This window comes from Macaca mulatta, chromosome 14, assembly GCF_049350105.2.
Source record: "Macaca mulatta isolate MMU2019108-1 chromosome 14, T2T-MMU8v2.0, whole genome shotgun sequence".
NCBI classification, from domain to species: Eukaryota; Metazoa; Chordata; class Mammalia; order Primates; family Cercopithecidae; genus Macaca; species Macaca mulatta.
In genome coordinates this window covers 47,913,807-47,930,411 of record NC_133419.1, presented here as the reverse complement: position 1 = coordinate 47,930,411, position 16,605 = coordinate 47,913,807, and the positions used below count along the sequence as shown (strand labels likewise).

The window sequence follows — 16,605 nt, the reverse complement described above, 5'->3', positions numbered from 1 at the left end:
CACCAAGAAAGAAAACTGAGAAAGATGGAAGTTTCTCTAAAGCCTGAACGTGCAGTAACAATACCACCATTACTTAAATTCCTTTTTCTTTGTAATCTTCCCTGTGGTCCAAATCAAATTACTTTTCCAATATTAAAAAATTATATAGTGTCCTCTCTTCTGGAATGCTGCCAGCACCAACCCGGGGGTCAGCTTTGGGGAGCCCCTGCTCTAGGGTGCTTTGTACCATTCTCCCAGTACCCTGCGCTCAGGTACATACAAAGCGCCAGGCACGCAGTAGGTCAGTCTCCCACACTCCTTTCTCCCTTCCTTCCAAACATGTTCTTCATTTCCCTGTGGAACCCAGAACCATGTCATGCACACAGGCGCACGGTGCCCAGTGGCGTCTGTTGATGAAACGTGAACTCTATTTGCTCTAGTCTAGAGCCTTTTTTCTGACCTGTTGGCCCAGGCCTGGGTCACCACCTTTCCATTGGTCCTCAGCACATATATTCTGGGTCTGCCTCCCCTTAGTTCACTTCCAATTCATCACAAAAATGTATGTCCCAGCGATTCCATCTATCCACAATGGATGGCTTCCCTCCTCTCATGTGAACCCTGCCTTCATTTCAGATGAGGCCCAAGTCCCCTCTTCTAGAGTCCAGAGCTTCCTCACCTGCCTCCCAGCCTAAGGCTCTTCCTGTCTGGCTCACTTATCCCAGCCAGCCTCTCCCTACTGACTGTCCACTGCCTGAGGAACTTTACGTGTATTATCTTTAATCTCCTAACAACCCTCTGAGGTGAACATTATCATCCCCATTTTACAGATGAGGAAATAGAGGCTCAGAGAAGTGACAGAACTGAGACTCCAACCTACGCCTGCTGGCTCCAAAACCTCTGCTGTTTTTCAAACTACCACATGGTATCCATTTACCAAATATAACTCCTTTGTTTTGCACTTGTCCATTACACATTTATTGAACACCTACTATGGGAAAGACACCAGTCTTCTTTCTCCGACTAGATTTAGAAAGCCTTTCCTTTTCTCGGATCTCTCTTGATATTGAGCACAGAAGCCCTAAAGGAGCTCACCGTCTACAAATAGCTGTTGGGGATCTCTATTATCATCCCTGCTCCCCTGACCCCCGCCGCAGGCCCTGCCTAGATGAGCGTTTGAAGACTGATGTTCCTCTGGCACTGTGCTATCGGTCTGTATGGGAGGAGGGGACAGGGAGCTTCTCCACCCTCACAATCTTCAGGCCGCTTGTCTAGGATATTGGAGGCAAAAGCTCGGTTTGGCCATGTGGTGCCCTCCAGTCTCATCCCCCAGTATTCCCCCATATGGACTGACGCTTCAGGATAGCTGCAGAGGGGAACCATGGGACATTTAACTCAGGCAAATTCAACTTTAGGTATGCACCCAGCCAAACAGGGAGAAAGAGAGTCAGAACAAATTAAATAATGCATGTTGTTCCACTTGATGAAGTCTCCTTGGGCTGTAGTGGGGATTAAATGAGTGAGTAAATGTAAAGTATGTATAACAATGCCTGGGACATTTCAAGGTCTCCAAAATGTGTGCTAGATCTTTTCCTTTCATGCCTCCAGCCATCTCTATCTTGCCCTTTGTCCAGGGGGCTCTGTCTGGGCTCCCCTCCCCTCTGGTTTCCTGCTTTGTTCAGCCATCAGGAGGTACAAGCAGGAGATGAGAGGAATGGGGAGACAGGAACTGAGGCTCTTAGTCCCTGGGGGCTGGCTGCTGGGCCACAGTTAGGCAGGTTCCTCCGCCCAAGGCTGCAGCTCCTGTCTGGGCCTCTCTGGCAGTCCTGGTTCTCACCTGTTCTGGTAACCTTCCCTCTCCTGGCCCCTTCAGGGGTGCTGGCCTCCTGGATCTGGCCCCAGGGTGCAGCCTGTTGGGTCATTTAATCCTGCCCTTTTCTGCAGAAACTCTTCATAAAGATTTCTTGGCTTCCCCCTTGGACGAGCCACCTGCTCCCTGCTGCCACCCTGGTTAACCATTAACAGTGGTGGTACTAGCAGTATTTCTTTTCTGTGGACTCCTCCTCTACCTTTAAGATTCACTTCAAATGTCACCTCTTCTTGGTCAAGTCTTTCTTTAGGCTCCCCCACAAAGCTGGCCACATCTTTCTCTGTGCACACAAACAACTCTTTGTCCCCATGGGACTCTCTAAGCTGTGCTGAACTTTCTCCTTTTACCCCCCTGTCTCCCCACAAGCCTGTGTGTGGCCCAGACGCAGGCCTGGGTTGTGAGTGTGGTGGTGGAGCCAAAGAACCCCTTCCCCAACTGGGTCTGCACCGCTCTGTGCCTTAGTTTCCTTATCTGTAAAATGGGTACAAACATCTCTTTTTAAAATGGGATTTAATCACTAAGAGAGACTAATAATTGTTTTTTAGTATTAATTTAATGAGTTAATAATTATGAAGAGTTTAGAACAGTGCCTGGCAAGTAGTAAGTCCTGTGTTTGTTACATAAAACTAAGTGAGAATAAGTGGATATAAATTCCATATCCACAGCAGTGGGTAGCTAGTGGCCCTCTGTAGATGTTAGTGGGATGAATAGATCCAGCCACACTTCTTCCCAGGCCTTCAGAGTGTGCATCCCAGTGGTACCAGGCTTTATTTAACTCTTGTTTTCTTATTATCCATCTTCTCTTCTCTTCTCTTCTCTTCTCTTTCTTTCTCTCTCTTTTCTTTTTCTTTCTTTCTTTCTTTTTCTTTTTTTTTGAGACCAGGTCTCACTCTGTCATCCAAGCTGGAGTGCAGTGGTGTGACCACAGCTCACTGCAATCTCAGCCTCTAGACTCAATTGATTCTCCTGCTTCAGCCCCTCAAGTAGCTGGGACTACAGGTGCACAACACCACACTTAGTCAATTTTTGTATTTTTTGTAGAGATGGGGTATGGCTATGTTACCCAGGCTGGTCTCAGACTCCTGGGTTCAAGTAATCCTCCCACCTCAGCCTCCCAAAATGCTGGGATTATAGGTGTGAGCCACTGCACCTGACTTCTTTTCTTTTTCTGGAACCACTTTATTGAGGTATGCCTGACATGTAAAATGCCGTATATATTTAGTGTATACAACCTGATGAGTTTGGGGATAGACGTGCACGTGTGAAAGCATCACCACCATCAAGGCCATAAACGGTGCCCTTCATCTTTTCAGAGGCTCTTGACCTGTCAGCTAGTTTGTAGTATTTTGCCCAGTGCCTGGCACAGCAATCATGCCCTGCTTCTTCTTGTTCTCCCTCACTTGCTGCTCCTTCTCCTCCAAAAGTTGTGGTGCCCCAGGCTCTGTCCTGGGTCTCCTCTCCATCTGCACCATCTCTCTAAGTGAACTCATCCGTCTCAGGGGTTTAAATACCACTTACACCCCCAAGGACCTACTGATGTTTATCTCCAGGCCAGACCTACAGCCTTCTCAGTCACCTCTAGTAGGTGTCTCAAACTTACAGCATTCAAAGTGGAATGTTAGGTTTCCACCACCTCCTGCTCTGTCTCCACCAACCTGCTGCTTCTCCCCCAAATGTGAATTCACCCTTGATGCCTCTCTTTCTACACTCACAGCCAGTCCATCAGCAAAAACATGTATCCTGAATCTGACCCATTCTCACCCGAGTCTGACCCCCTGCCTCTGGCCTGGGGTCCTGCAGGAGCCTCCTGACTGAGGTCCCCCTTCTACTCTTGGGCCCCTCAGTGGATTCTCTACAGGGCAGCCAGAAAATTCCTTTTAAATGTAAATCATTCACACTATAAGAAAATCCCAACCTAACCATGGCCTATCAGGCCCCTATCACCCCTCTGACCCATTTCTCACCATTATCTACAAATGATTCCTCTGGGACACGCTGTCCTACTTGCTGTTCCATACAGGCAGGCATCTGCTGGCCTCAGCGCCTTCGCACTTGCTGCTTCCACTTTGGGGAACGCTCTTCTACATGTATCCCCGTGGCTCCTCTCCTCACTTATTCCAGGTCTCTGCTCAGACGTCACCTCTTCAGAGAGGCCTTCCTGACTGCCCACCTTGTTACTTATTATCTCTCTCCCCATCTTAGTTTATTTCTTCATATAATTTATCACTACCTGGCATTACACGATACTTTTGTCGATTTCCTTTTAACTGTCTGTCCTCCCCACTAGAATGTACTGTCTAAGAGAGCAAGGGCATTATTTTGTTTTTCAGTGCTTAGAGTACTGCCTGGCATATATTGAGAACTCAGTCAATATTTATTGCCTATGTGAATGAATGAATGATTAGCAAATTCCTAGAGAGTGGTGGCTGTTTCTGATCTTCTTATTCATCCCACCAGGTCGTCCAATGCCTGGCCTCAGGCAGAGTACACAGCTATGCTCATAAATGTGTGACTGCTGAAGAGGCAATAAATACTTTTAAGCAAATGAGTAACCAAGTTCCTGCCATGTGCTGGTGCTGCGAACAGAGGAGCAGTCTCCTTTTGAAAGCTGCTTCTCTGAGGGAGAAAACAGTCTCTGACCAAGCCCTGCTCCCCCAAATCCTGGCCCAAGGTTGCTACTAGTTATTGGAAGGGCATGCAAGTGCTCCTGGCAACCTTGGGGTAACTTCACAAATCAAAAGGAGTTGATGCCTGGAGTCTGTTGGCTCACACTGGACACTCTGCAGGTATCAGTTGGAAAAAGTGTGGTTACTGTGGGCCCAGAGCAGCCAGTACTTTAATTGCTAGTCAGTCTTGTCTGTCTTGTGAGGTAAGTACCACAAACTCCATCTCACAGCTGAAGAAACTAAAACTCAGGGAGAGTGGGTGGCTTGGCCAAGGTCTTCCTGACAGTAACAGGGCTAAGATATGGTCCCAGTTCTGCTAACTCCAGATAATAAATAACAGTGGACATTTATTGAGGGCTCCCTAAGTGCTAGGGTCTGTTTAAGCTCCCCACACACATGTAGATCTCATTCAACATTCATGATAACCTTATTAGTTAAATATTGTTATCTCTTTTCACAAATAAGAGCACTGAGGCACAGAGAGATTAATTGAGTTGCTCAAGGTCACACAGCATTTTCCATTATAACACACTACCTTAAATATTACCTCCAACAACCAAGGATTTAGATCATAAACCATTTCCTCCAAAACACTAAGGAAGGTACCCCTACAAAGCAAACAACAGCAAGCTGTAAATTTCTCCCAGCATATCTGAGTGCCTCCTCTCTATCCCCTGCTGCTTCATCCTCTCTCCCAGTTCCTGGATGATCCCCAGCCTGGGAGGGGAAGGCTGTGGCTGTCTCCAAGGCAGCAAGGCACAAAGTCCAGCCTGGGCCTTGCCTAGCACATGGCGCCTGCCCTGCCAGCACACAGGGATATTAATAAGTAATGACTCTTGTGATGAGGAAGAGTAGGGCAGAGGAAACATGGAGGTCGGAGGCCCTTTGAAGCCTGTGGGACCTGGGGAAGAGGAACAGGGCAAACCCAGGGTCTGCATCAGACACCAGGGACCCAGGAGACGATTCTTGCAAAAGAGACAGAGTAGGTACCCCACAGAGTGAAGGCAGAAGACCTGACATTATTTCAGGCCAGGGGCAGGAAAGTGAAATTCAACCCTGAGTCTTGGGTTGGGGGACGGAAGGTTGAGCTCCTTCAAACTGGGTTGCCTGAAATCTACACTCACAAAATGTCCTTAGCGGCTGAAATTTCTTCCGACATGTCTCTTTGCAACAGGATGTACCGGTGAATGCTGTCTCAAGCTCCCCTTGGCATTCGCCAGCCCCTAAATTCCTACTGAACTTCCAGCTATCGCCCACCCGTGGGAGCAGGACCAGGGATGCCCAAGACCATGTTTTCAGGAGCCTTCTGCCAGTTTGAGCTGTCCCTTTGTGCCCCTACAAAAGCTTGGCCCCAACAGGCAGCACCCAGACATGGGTAATTACCAGAGTAGAGTCTGCTTCCCACCTACACCACCAGCAATTTGAGGGCACAGACTGGGTATCGCTGAGAGGATGCTCAAAACATGATTATTAAATGAATAATTGACCCTGGGCCCTTGGCCCCAAGCCCCTGCGGCCCCTACTCTGGCTGGCTCCTTGGGCTCCTATGGGCCTCTCTATGGGAAGGAAGGGGTTAAGGACCCTGACCTTCCCTACCTGAGCTCAGTCCTCAGACCAGGAAGAGGTTTGGCTTGGTCTAAAGACACTGCCCCCCTGGGGTCTTTGGGAGAGCCTTGGGTCACACAGTTGTTAATAGTTACCTGCCCCTTAGGCAGGGCCTGTGGGGAGATCCAGATTCCACCCCCACTCCCCCAACCCTCCGTGGCTTCATCCCCAGACTCAGAGGCATCCTAAGGCCTGGTGAAGAGGTCGGCTGGATATCTTTGATGACCCTCTCTGGTCTCAGGGCCTCAGCAGATTCTGCATAGCTTTGTGAATTGTTCTGGAAATGCCCTGTGTAAAATCCAGCCGCTTCCAGTGATGGTCCTTTCGGATCCCAGACCACCAGTAAGGCCCCTCACTGGGACACGCCAGGGTGGACCCGGCTCTGCCTGAAGGATCTGGCTGGCCAGAGCCCAGCTCCCACGCCCTCAATACCTCCTCCCTTCCTCCCCACCGCACCCGGGTCAGCACCAGCTCCTCAGCTACTTCTCAGGCCCTAAGAAACGCCCTTAGGCAGGCAGGGCTGAAATGCTTCTAACTCATGTTCTGAGGTCAAAAGGCAGAGAGAGAGACGTCTAGTTTCCCTTCTCCCAACACTCACCTCTCAGATACTGCCCCAGACTCTCTCCACAAGCCTCATCAGCCCTGAGCTGGGGGCACTAGGAAGGAGAGGGACTTGCCCACAAAGGGGGCACCTCAGAGAAGCGGCCAAGACTGGAAGGAATTCAAACCCCCGAGACGTCCCCGCCCCTGGAAGGCAGAGGGAGAAAGCTTGGCAGAAGATCGATCTGTTTAGCAGTACCTGAGCCCGGAGTCCCCGTGTTCCCTCCCTCACTTTACTGGGGATCCCTGCTGCCAGTCAAACGACCTTCGGGTGTCCCAGCCCACCCAGAGCCATCAGGTGGGGCCGGAAAAGGGAGGGGCAGTGCCGGGGTGTCCACCCCTTACCCACCGCGCCCAGGACTCCGGAGTCCCAGAAGCCTGGGGCGCCCCACAGCTCTGACCTTATGCCGGAATTCTCGGGCCACTTTTCGGTCCATGGCTGGGCCAGGTCCAGCTGTGTCGTTGAACGACCGGTTCCTTCGGGTGCCCGGCTGCCAGGAGCTGGAAGGAACCGCGACCGCGACCCGGCCAGCCGCCCTCCGAGCTGGGGACGCGGCCTGAGCGCGGAGGGGCGGGGCCGGGCCGCTGTGGGGCGGGGCCGCTGCGAGGCTAGAGTTGCAGGTGCTCAATCGTCGCCTCCCCCTGAAGCCTGGGAGCAAATGGACCCAGTGTGCCTATGGGCCTGTGGTGGCAGTAGCTGGGCTTCAAGCTGGTATTTCTCTTGACGTGGTACCTGATCACATGCGTTTGAGGAAGAAGATCGTGGAGATGTAGGGAGGAGGTTTGGGACTTTTTGTGATGACTGGAATAGAGAGATCCGGAAACTATTCACACGGGTGGGCAGGGGGCGGGGCAATCTAGTCCATCTTCTCTGGATACTCCGGAGGGCTCATGGCCCTCCTGGACTGTCAGCCCTTGCTACGCCTTCACCTTCAACGTACCTTCTGTCCTAGCTTCCTCCTGCACTTTTCCACCAGGGAGAAATCAATCCTTGCTCTGTGAATTCCTTGGGGGCAGGGCCAGGTTTTACTGTGGGCCGCAGGGGTCTGAACCAGTGGGTATGGGAATGGCCCTCTCAAGTGATTTCCCCTCCCACCTTCCCTAACACCTCCACTCCCAACAAAACAAGACAAAACAAAACCCAAACCCAACACACTCCCATATCCATCGAAGCCTGGCGGAGCCTGGCAGTGACATTTTGATCTATGGCTGACCTTCACCCAGGGCCCAGACCCTCTGGTTCATTTAATTCAATTTGGTCAACATTTGCTTAACTCCTAGGTCTGGTGCTGGGTGCAAAGACAAGGATGAACCAGGCCTGGAAAGGAATGAAAGGAAAGAGGGGCTAGGAGAGGGGTGATAAAAACGTGTAAATCAGGGGCTGTTAAGTATGGGGCTTGTGCCTGAACTTAACCCAGGGAGGCACCTGCGCCCTTTGCACCCTGTCAAGCGCAGGGGCAGGGAGATGGACAGCAGCTTACATCAGGTAACCACTTAAAATTGTAACTTTGGGGCACCTAAACACCCCTCTGCATCCCTTTCCCCAATAGCTGAAGTTTTACAAGCACACTATTTTTGTTTGGGCTAAATTATTGCCTAGTTTAAGATGTAAATCCCTCTTGAAGAAGAGCCTTAAAATATGATCTGTTTTCTCACCTTAGTATTAACTATTAAGTCAGTGATAAAAGGGAAAGACTTGTGGGATTTTTGAATGGTCCAGAAAAGGCCACACAAAATGCATTGCCCTCTGACTTACTTCATTGATTCTCTACATTGAAAAAGAATGTCATATGGCTGTTTATTTTGTATTTAGAATCCTGGCAGAGGTGAGTGAATGTTCTTACCCAGGAGAATGCTGTTCACCTGCCACCCCAATCCTTATTTTACATTGGTCATCACCCCCACAGACTCCCTCCACCTTAAAATGCCCCCTGCTTTGTTTTGAGAATAGCATTGAGACCTAGTTCTCCTTTCCATGAATTTTTTTTTTCAAGCTTCCTTGGAGACAATCAGCTTTTGCCTATTTCTTAACCAGTGTTCCTTAAGGCTGCATCCTTAGCTCTTTCCTCTTCATCTTCCTATCTGTGCCCCTAGCTTCCTCCTGTGTGAAGATAGCTATGTGTGCTTTCTTTACCACTATATGCCTAGAACAATGCATGACATGGAATCAATGCCAAACAAATTTGTTGAGTGAATGAATGAATGAATGAATGAATGAATGAATGCATCTCAAATCTATGCCCTTGCCTAGGAGTCTACTGGGGCCAATACCACCACCACCACCACCAACATCATCATCCTATGTAAGACCTGGCATTTAGTTGGTGTTCCCTAAGTGCTGATGAAGTGAACGATGTACAGGTTCCCCAGGTGCTCAGTCCCATGTTTTCACCATTTTAAAATTCCTCCTGGGCAGACAGTGGACCTTGTTCACACATATAAAGTTGTTTTGTCAAAGTTTGGCCTTGATGGTGGCAACAACATAGGAGTATGAAACACATTTATTATTCAGTCGTCATTTCCTGAGCTAGGGCAGGAGATTGTGCTGGGCATTCAGAGGACTAAGGCATGATTCATTCCTTAGAGGTGCTCAAAACTGGTCATAGGATAGGGATGTGGAGACCCAGGTGGAAGTTGAGGTGGGGCGTGGTGGGACATAGGCTAGGACTCCACAGGCTCTGCTATTGACCACTGACCCCTGAGTGGCATGTCCCAGGGCCGCAGCATGGCCCTCTGTAAAAGGAGAGGATAGGGTCAGACTCATACCCGCATCTTGGGTCTCTGGTATTGGGCTTCCAGGACCCAGGTAAGGGGAGCTGGAGTTTGCACAGGCTACCTCTTTGCTCCCCTAGAGAATTTAGGGCTGAATAATTTGAATCCAACCTCCCCTGGGGAGGCGTAGCCACAGGCCAAGAAGAGCAGAGGCTGGGTTATGGACAGGAGCCTAAATTATGGTAATAAGCTGGGCACTCCTGTCACTCTATAGTTCGGGGAGGAGCTGAGAGCCTGGGAGGAGGGGCTGAGGGAGCTCTGGGGCATGAGAGCAAGAGGGACCTCAGCTGCAGAGTGGAGGTGTGACCCTGCCTTGGCCCGGGGAGGCACCTCGGGAGGCTGGCCCTGCGCTCAAGTCCCCTGATCCCCTCACGTCCCTATGGGAGTCCTGGCGTCTGTGCTCTGCTGGCTGCTTTGTGTCTGGCTGCCCTGGGGTGAGCTGGCAGCCGAGTCCCTGCGGGTGCAGCGTCTCGGTGAGAGGGTTGTGGACTCAGGGAGGTTGGGGGCTCGAGGAATGAGAAATGTTAAAGGAATGAGGAATGGGCCGGGGCAGGTTGGAGAGAGGGAGGAAAGAGAGGTTTGAGGGACAGCAGAGGGACCCCCAGGAGGAGCGGTCAGGGTAGGAGGGACCCCGAAGCCAACAGAGGCAGGCCTATGACCTTGAGGGGAGATTCTCAAGCGAGGCTGGGTGGAAGAGACCTGAGATGGGGAACTAGAGAGTGCTAGGGGCCAAAGAGTGAGAGGAAAGGGGGAGATCCTGGCTGGAGAAGGGTCATCAGGAAGGGAGAGGAAGGATTTGAGAAGGCTGCAGGGAGGGAGAGTGGGGGAATGCCCAGTAGTGTGGGAGAGGCTTTCTAGCAGTGCAGCCAGATGATGGGAGGCCCCAACAAAGAGAAGCACAATTTGAGTGGAGAATAATCCCCCTACCCAGCCGCAGCACCCGCTCCATGGGGCAGTGCAGAGCCGCAGCCAGAGCCAGCCGGGGAACCCAGGTGAGTAGGTTGAGCTGTGGCGGCCCCACCCACAGCTCCCATCTGTATTTCTGGCATCAGCCACCCCAGGGCTTTAGCACTTAAGGTGGGATAGGCCTGGGGACTGCAGGGGGGCATAATCCATCCTAGCTCGTGATCCATGCCAGACTTGTTTTGCCTCCAGCAGCAGCCACCAGGAGGTGACCCTTGCCATGGGAGACCAGGTAAGGGGGGTCTGGGGAGGGGGCTTCATTGGGCAGGAGCTCACGTCTGTCTGGATTTGAGGCTGGCAGGGAGCTCTGCAGATTACAGGAGGGGTCTCTGGAGTTGTTCAGAAGGGAACAAACAGGTTCCTGGTATGTGTCTGAGGTGTGCAAGTTCATAAATCCCTTCTATTCTTTTTAATCTCTTGGGGGTCTGTGGCCCACTCTTTTTTTATTTTATTTTTTTATTTTGGGAGAGGTGGGCACCAGGGCTCTTTCAGGAGAGAGCTGAGCTCTCCCTTCTGGCAGGTAAAACTAGAAAGATGAACGTTTAGAAGTATAGAGTTCTCTTTTCCCTGACTGACCTGCGAAGGCCCTCAACCGTGTCAGAGGCCCCTCTCCATACCCTGAGCAGAGCCTCAGGAATGCAGGCAAGACGAAAACTAGGCCACCTGGTGGAAGGTGCAAGGAAGGTTTGGTTGAGAAGCAGAGCCCTGAACTCTTATCCTTTGAGCCTTTTTATTTCCTTTTTTTTTTTTTTTTCTTGAGTCGGGGTCTTGCTCTGTGACACAGGCTGGAGTGCAGTGGCATAATCATAGCTCGCTGCAGCTTCGACTTCCTGGGTTCAAGTGATCCTCTTGCCTCAGTTACTTGAGTAGCCAGGACTATAGGTGTGTGCCACCAGGCCTGGTTGACTTTCAGTATTTTGGGTAGAGACAGAGTCTCACTATGTTGCCCAGGCTGGTCTTGAACTCCTGGCCTCAAATGATCCTTCTGTGTCAGCCTCCCAAAGTGCTGGGATTAGGCATGAGCCACTGAGCCCGGCCTCTATGCTTTGAGTCTTGACCATTCCATTGCCCATCTTCCCAGGGTCCTCTGTGTTTGTGGAAGAGGCGGCAGTTTTGTTTTCTCCCTTTGGCAAACTTCTTTGGTCTCTGGATCAGGTGACTCAGGTCTACTTTCTAATCCTGGCCCACATTTGTCTCCCTCTTTCTATAACTACAGATGGACTATAAATTCCACCCACCGGCAGTTAGGTCTCCCAAAGCAACTGAGCCTCTGCTCAAGTGCCCCAGCCCCAGTGGTCAGCTCTGGGGAGCCCCTTGAGCCAGCAGGTTGGGGAGAATCGTTTATAACAGCAATGAGTCCCAACTCCTGCCCTTTGGAAGTAGACATGAAGGCCCCAAGATGGAGTGAGGGGGGATGGTTTGGGCGTGCTTCTTCTCTGATGTGGATTTCCTGGGTCTTTTACTTCTTCTTTGCCCTCTCTTCAGGCCCTAAGATTTAGAATCACAGTCAAATACCATTTGAGTTGGAAGGTAATGGAGTCATTTTTTTTGTAGGTAGGGAAACTGAGGTGGGTGGATGACTTGCGGGGGCCTCACAATGAGCTGGTGGAGCAGTCTCCTGGCAGAGCCAGGCCGCACACACAGGACTTCAGGAATCCCTGTGTTTTAGTGGGGGAGATGACCCTTCTCCAACACTTCAGTTCCCGGCAGGCATCCTCCCGTGCTGGTTTCCAGGGTAGGCATCCCCCCTTTTCCTTGGGGAAGGGTCATAAGTGAGTGGATGAGGCAACCTGGGGAGGTTTCTCACACTGCTCCTTAGAGCAACAAGGAATTAAAATGGCCTCCCTCTAAGGTGACAGGAGTTGGGGGGTGGGGGACTGAGGCCCATGTACCAGGGATACTTCAACGGCTCCTGTTTGGAATGCCCTCTTCAAGAAGTGGGGGTGGGCCGCAGACCAGTAGGCAGCCAATCTTCACTTCAGTGCTGTCCTGCTTCTACAGAGCTCAACCATTTTCTAGAGAATTCTTGTAGACAGGGTCCATGAACTTGGGTGGGGGAAAATAAAAACCCATTGTTACTTACAGAAACCTCAATCCAACTGAAATTCAGCATCCCTTTCAGTTATTATTATAGTCTACAAACCACAAGAGTATTTGCAGTGTTTTTGACTGTCACCAATAGACATCATAGATATTTTCCAACCACTTATAGTTGTTGCTATCTCAAGATATCATTTATGTTCATTATTACTTCAAAATTTTGGCAGGGATAAGGCCCACTGCTAGATCTTTTATTTAATGAGTTATTAAAGAAGCACAAATATCACTAAATTACACATTTTATAAAATATTTTCATAAAATGACATGCGATATAAGTGATTTCCTTTGTAACCTTATCCTTTATTTTGTGTTTTTAAAAGCATTATCCTGAGAAGGTGTCCACATAGGTTCACTGGATTATCAAAGGGGTTCATGGCATGAAAATGATTAAGAGTACCTGATTGATTAGCCCCTGAAGGCTAATCATTTGGACAGGATTTAAGGAATCCTTTAGAAAATGGCTTTGACTCTTTGCATCTGGGGTTGTCTCATCCTCATAACTCATTTATCTGAGAGGCCACATCTGAAGTGGGAGTGCAGACTGAAGACACGAAGACTGAGTTTAATTACAGCTCTCTGGTGGCTACAGGATGTGGGTTATTTCCTGTGACCCTGCCCTCTCCTATTTCCTGTCGTCTCTGAGGGCCCCGTAAGATAGGTTAGTACCCGGGTGGGAAGCCTGACTCCTGGGGCTGGGCCTGGGTCGGCTGGGTAAGGATTGCTAGGGAGAATCCAGGAACCAGTGACCAATGTAGGTGAAGACACCGAAATCTGGCTAAGATGTCAGAAAGATCTTGAAGATGAAGGGTGTGAGCGTCAGGGACGAGGTGGCCAGGCTGTGCCTGCCAGGGTAAGGTCAAGAGCTGAGGTTAGCTCTAGGCAACAAGGGTCTGAATATTTCCTACGTTCAAGTCCTTTGCCGGATGACAACGAGGGAGGATGACATGTGAGGTAAGTACCTACAGTGAGATTTGTGGCTTGTTGGCCCTGTGAACAAGCACATGAGCTCCACGAGGGCAGGGACTCTGCCCTGTTCACTGCACCTAACACGATGCTTGGCACATGGTTCTGGGGATGTCGTACAAATGAGGCTGAGCCTCTGAGGGAGGAGGAGCCAACTGTGCCCAGGATGCCTGTACCAGGTGACATCAGACACCTTGGACTGGAGTTCCCAAGGGCCAGTGTCTAAGTCATCTAGCCATGTGGTGACTGAACACCCATGTTGTTAGACAGTCCTGATTTCAGGCGGTTTATGTCTGGAGGACCATGCTCTGGGAGTTCTGTCTGGAAAATAGGGCTTCTTAGCCACACTTGGCCTGTCTCCTCCTTAGACCTGAGGTGTCAGGGCAGGAGTCCTGACTGGGAGCTGAGTTGTGAGGACAGGGGGTGTTAGTCTGTGGGAACTGAGTTGTGAGGACAGGGGGTGTTGGTCTGTGGGAACTGAGTTGTGAGGACAGCGGGTGTTGGTCTGTGGGAACTGAGTTGTGAGGACAGCGGGTGTTGGTCTGTGGGAACTGAGTTGTGAGGACAGGGGATGTTGGTCTGTGGGAGCTGAGTTGTGAGGACAGCGGGTGTTGGTCTGTGGGAGCTGAGTTGTGAGGACAGGGGGTGTTGGTCTGTGGGAGCTGAGTTGTGAGGACAGCGGCTGTTGGTCTGTGGGAGCTGAGGTGTGAGGACAGCGGCTGTTGGTCTGTGGGAACTGAGGTATGGGGACAGTGGGTGTTGGTCTGTGGGAGCTGAGTTGTGAGGACAGGGGGTGTTGGTCTGTGGGAGCTGAGTTGTGAGGACAGCGGGTGTTGGTCTGTGGGAACTGAGGTGTGAGGACAGGGGGTGTTGGTCTGTGGGAACTGAGTTGTGAGGACAGGGGGTGTTGGTCTGTGGGAACTGAGTTGTGAGGACAGCGGGTGTTGGTCTGTGGGAACTGAGGTGTGAGGACAGGGGGTGTTGGTCTGTGGGAACTGAGTTGTGGGGACAGGGGATGTTGGTCTGTGGGAACTGAGTTGTGAGGACAGCGGGTGTTGGTCTGTGGGAACTGAGGTGTGGGGACAGCGGGTGTTGGTCTGTGGGAGCTGAGTTGTGAGGACAGCGGGTGTTGGTCTGTGGGAGCTGAGGTGTGGGGACAGCGGGTGTTGGTCTGTGGGAACTGAGTTGTGAGGACAGCGGGTGTTGGTCTGTGGGAGCTGAGTTGTGAGGACAGGGGGTGTTGGTCTGTGGGAACTGAGGTGTGGGGACAGCGGGTGTTGGTCTGTGGGAACTGAGGTGTGAGGAGAGCGGGTGTTGGTCTGTGGGAACTGAGTTGTGAGGACAGGGGGTGTTGGTCTGTGGGAGCTGAGTTGTGAGGACAGCGGGTGTTGGTCTGTGGGAGCTGAGTTGTGGGGACAGCGGGTGTTGGTCTGTGGGAGCCGAGTTGTGAGGACAGCGGGTGCTGGTCTGTGGGAGCTGAGTTGTGGGGACAGCGAGTGTTGGTCTGTGGGAGCCGAGTTGTGAGGACAGCGGGTGCTGGTCTGTGGGAGCTGAGTTGTGAGGACAGTGGGTGCTGGTCTGTGGGAACTGAGTTGTGAGTACAGTGGGTGTTGATATGTGGGAACTGAGTTGTGAGGACAGCGGGTGTTGGTCTGTGGGAGCTGAGTTGTGAGGACAGGGGGTGTTGATATGTGGGAACTGAGTTGTAAGGACAGCGGGTGTTGGTCTGTGGGAGCTGAGTTGTGAGGACAGTGGGTGCTGGTCTGTGGGAACTGAGTTGTGAGTACAGTGGGTGTTGATATGTGGGAACTGAGTTGTGAGGACAGCGGGTGTTGGTCTGTGGGAGCTGAGTTGTGAGGACAGGGGGTGTTGGTCTGTAGGCTGCTGGTTTTGCTGTTCTTGGAAGAGCCCCAAAGGAAGTTTGGGGTGGGGGTGGCTGTGAGAGTGAGATGTTCACCTGACCTGGGGTGAGGGGCTGCCTTTGTTCCTTAGCTCTGCCTCATGCTCCTTATCCAGACAAGGGGATGGTGTGTGAGGCTGTGGAGGACACGAGGGTTTACTGGGAGAAAGGGAAGAAGAGGAGGCTGGCAGGTATTGGGGCACGGAGGGGAGGGGATGTATTCTAGCTACGGGCCTCATGGTCTGCCACAGAGATGCCACTTGGGAAGGTAAGAGCTGAGCCTTTGTTCCTCTGAGCCCAGGGCAGGCCTAAACCTTCTCCTCTGCCCCTCGGGCCAGGCGAGGAGTGGCTGGGGCACTGAGGGGCAGGGGCTCCTCCCTCTAGAAGATGAACAAGGAGGGCTGTGGTCACCAGGAACCCTGCCCGGGAACCCGACCTGAGGTCAGCCCTCAATGTGTTCTCTTCCTCCTGTCTTCACAAGCAGGCTGAAGCCCCAGACTCTGTGGCCATGTCTTCCTGGGAAAGGCGGCTCCATCGGGCCAAGTGTGCACCATCCTGTAAGTGGCACCTTCATTGTGGCCCATGGGTGGGCCCTGGCAGAGGCCTGAAAGGGCAGAGGGCAGTGGGGCTTCCCTCAGGCCTCCATGACCCCTTTTTCCTGCTTGGCGTCTCCTTCCACCCACCCCGGCCCCGGCCACCATGCCATTCTGCACTCTCCTCCCTGCCTGAGGAGAGCTTCCTCTCTATAGTCCGGTTCCTATGACCGTGGCCCAGGACTCCCCTCTCACAGGCTGACTCCAGTGAGACTGTGCTTCATTATTTAGTGGTCGTTTCCCCCTCCATCTCACCCTGGTTCTGTGGCTTCTTTCTACTTCCTGTGGCATTGCCCTTCATCTTGTGTTTTCTGTAGACCCTACTCCCTGTCATGTGTCCATGGCCCACCTCACCTGTCCTAGGTCTGTGGCCTCTCCTCCCACCTGTCCTGTGTCTGTTCCTACCTCCTTCACCTGTCCTGTGTCCCTCACCTGTCCTATGTCCCCCACCTGTCCTGTGTCCCTCACCTGTCCTGTGTCCCTCACCTGTCCTGTGTCCCTCACCTGTCCTATGTCCCCCACCTGTCCTGTGTCCCTCACCTGTCCTGTGTCCCTCACCTGTCCTATGTCCCCCACCTGTCCTATGTCCCCCACCT

At 51.7% G+C, this 16,605-nt stretch overlaps 2 protein-coding genes across 17 annotated transcripts in view; one reads left to right on the top strand and one right to left on the bottom strand.

Annotated features, from left to right (window-relative positions):
* Positions 1–7,521, bottom strand: part of USH1C (USH1 protein network component harmonin) — a 50,594-nt gene extending 43,073 nt beyond the window's left edge. For 7 of the 8 annotated variants that reach the window (XR_013403976.1, XR_013403977.1, XR_013403978.1 and 4 more), the window contains exon 1: positions 7,119–7,521. Coding sequence is in view for 4 of the 8 variants with exons in the window: in XM_028833589.2 (XP_028689422.1) it covers positions 7,119–7,154 (36 nt within the window). In the remaining 4 variants the exon portion in view is untranslated. Of the gene's footprint in view, positions 1–6,715; positions 6,865–7,118 lie in introns of all 8 variants that reach the window. The other variant, XM_028833588.2, reaches the window with a different exon arrangement.
* A 2,215-nt stretch (positions 7,522–9,736) lies between these two features.
* The window catches only part of OTOG (otogelin), a 104,560-nt gene continuing 97,691 nt past the window's right edge, over positions 9,737–16,605 (top strand). For 2 of the 9 annotated variants that reach the window (XM_077963153.1, XM_077963152.1), the window contains exons 1-4: positions 9,740–9,962; positions 10,421–10,481; positions 10,648–10,684; positions 15,901–15,973. In XM_077963153.1, coding sequence (XP_077819279.1) covers positions 9,869–9,962; positions 10,421–10,481; positions 10,648–10,684; positions 15,901–15,973 — 265 coding nt within the window. In that variant the 5' untranslated portion in view covers positions 9,740–9,868. Of the gene's footprint in view, positions 9,963–10,420; positions 10,482–10,647; positions 10,685–13,202; positions 13,505–15,897; positions 15,974–16,605 lie in introns of those variants that run through there. The other 7 variants (XM_077963159.1, XM_077963155.1, XM_077963156.1 and 4 more) reach the window with 6 other exon arrangements.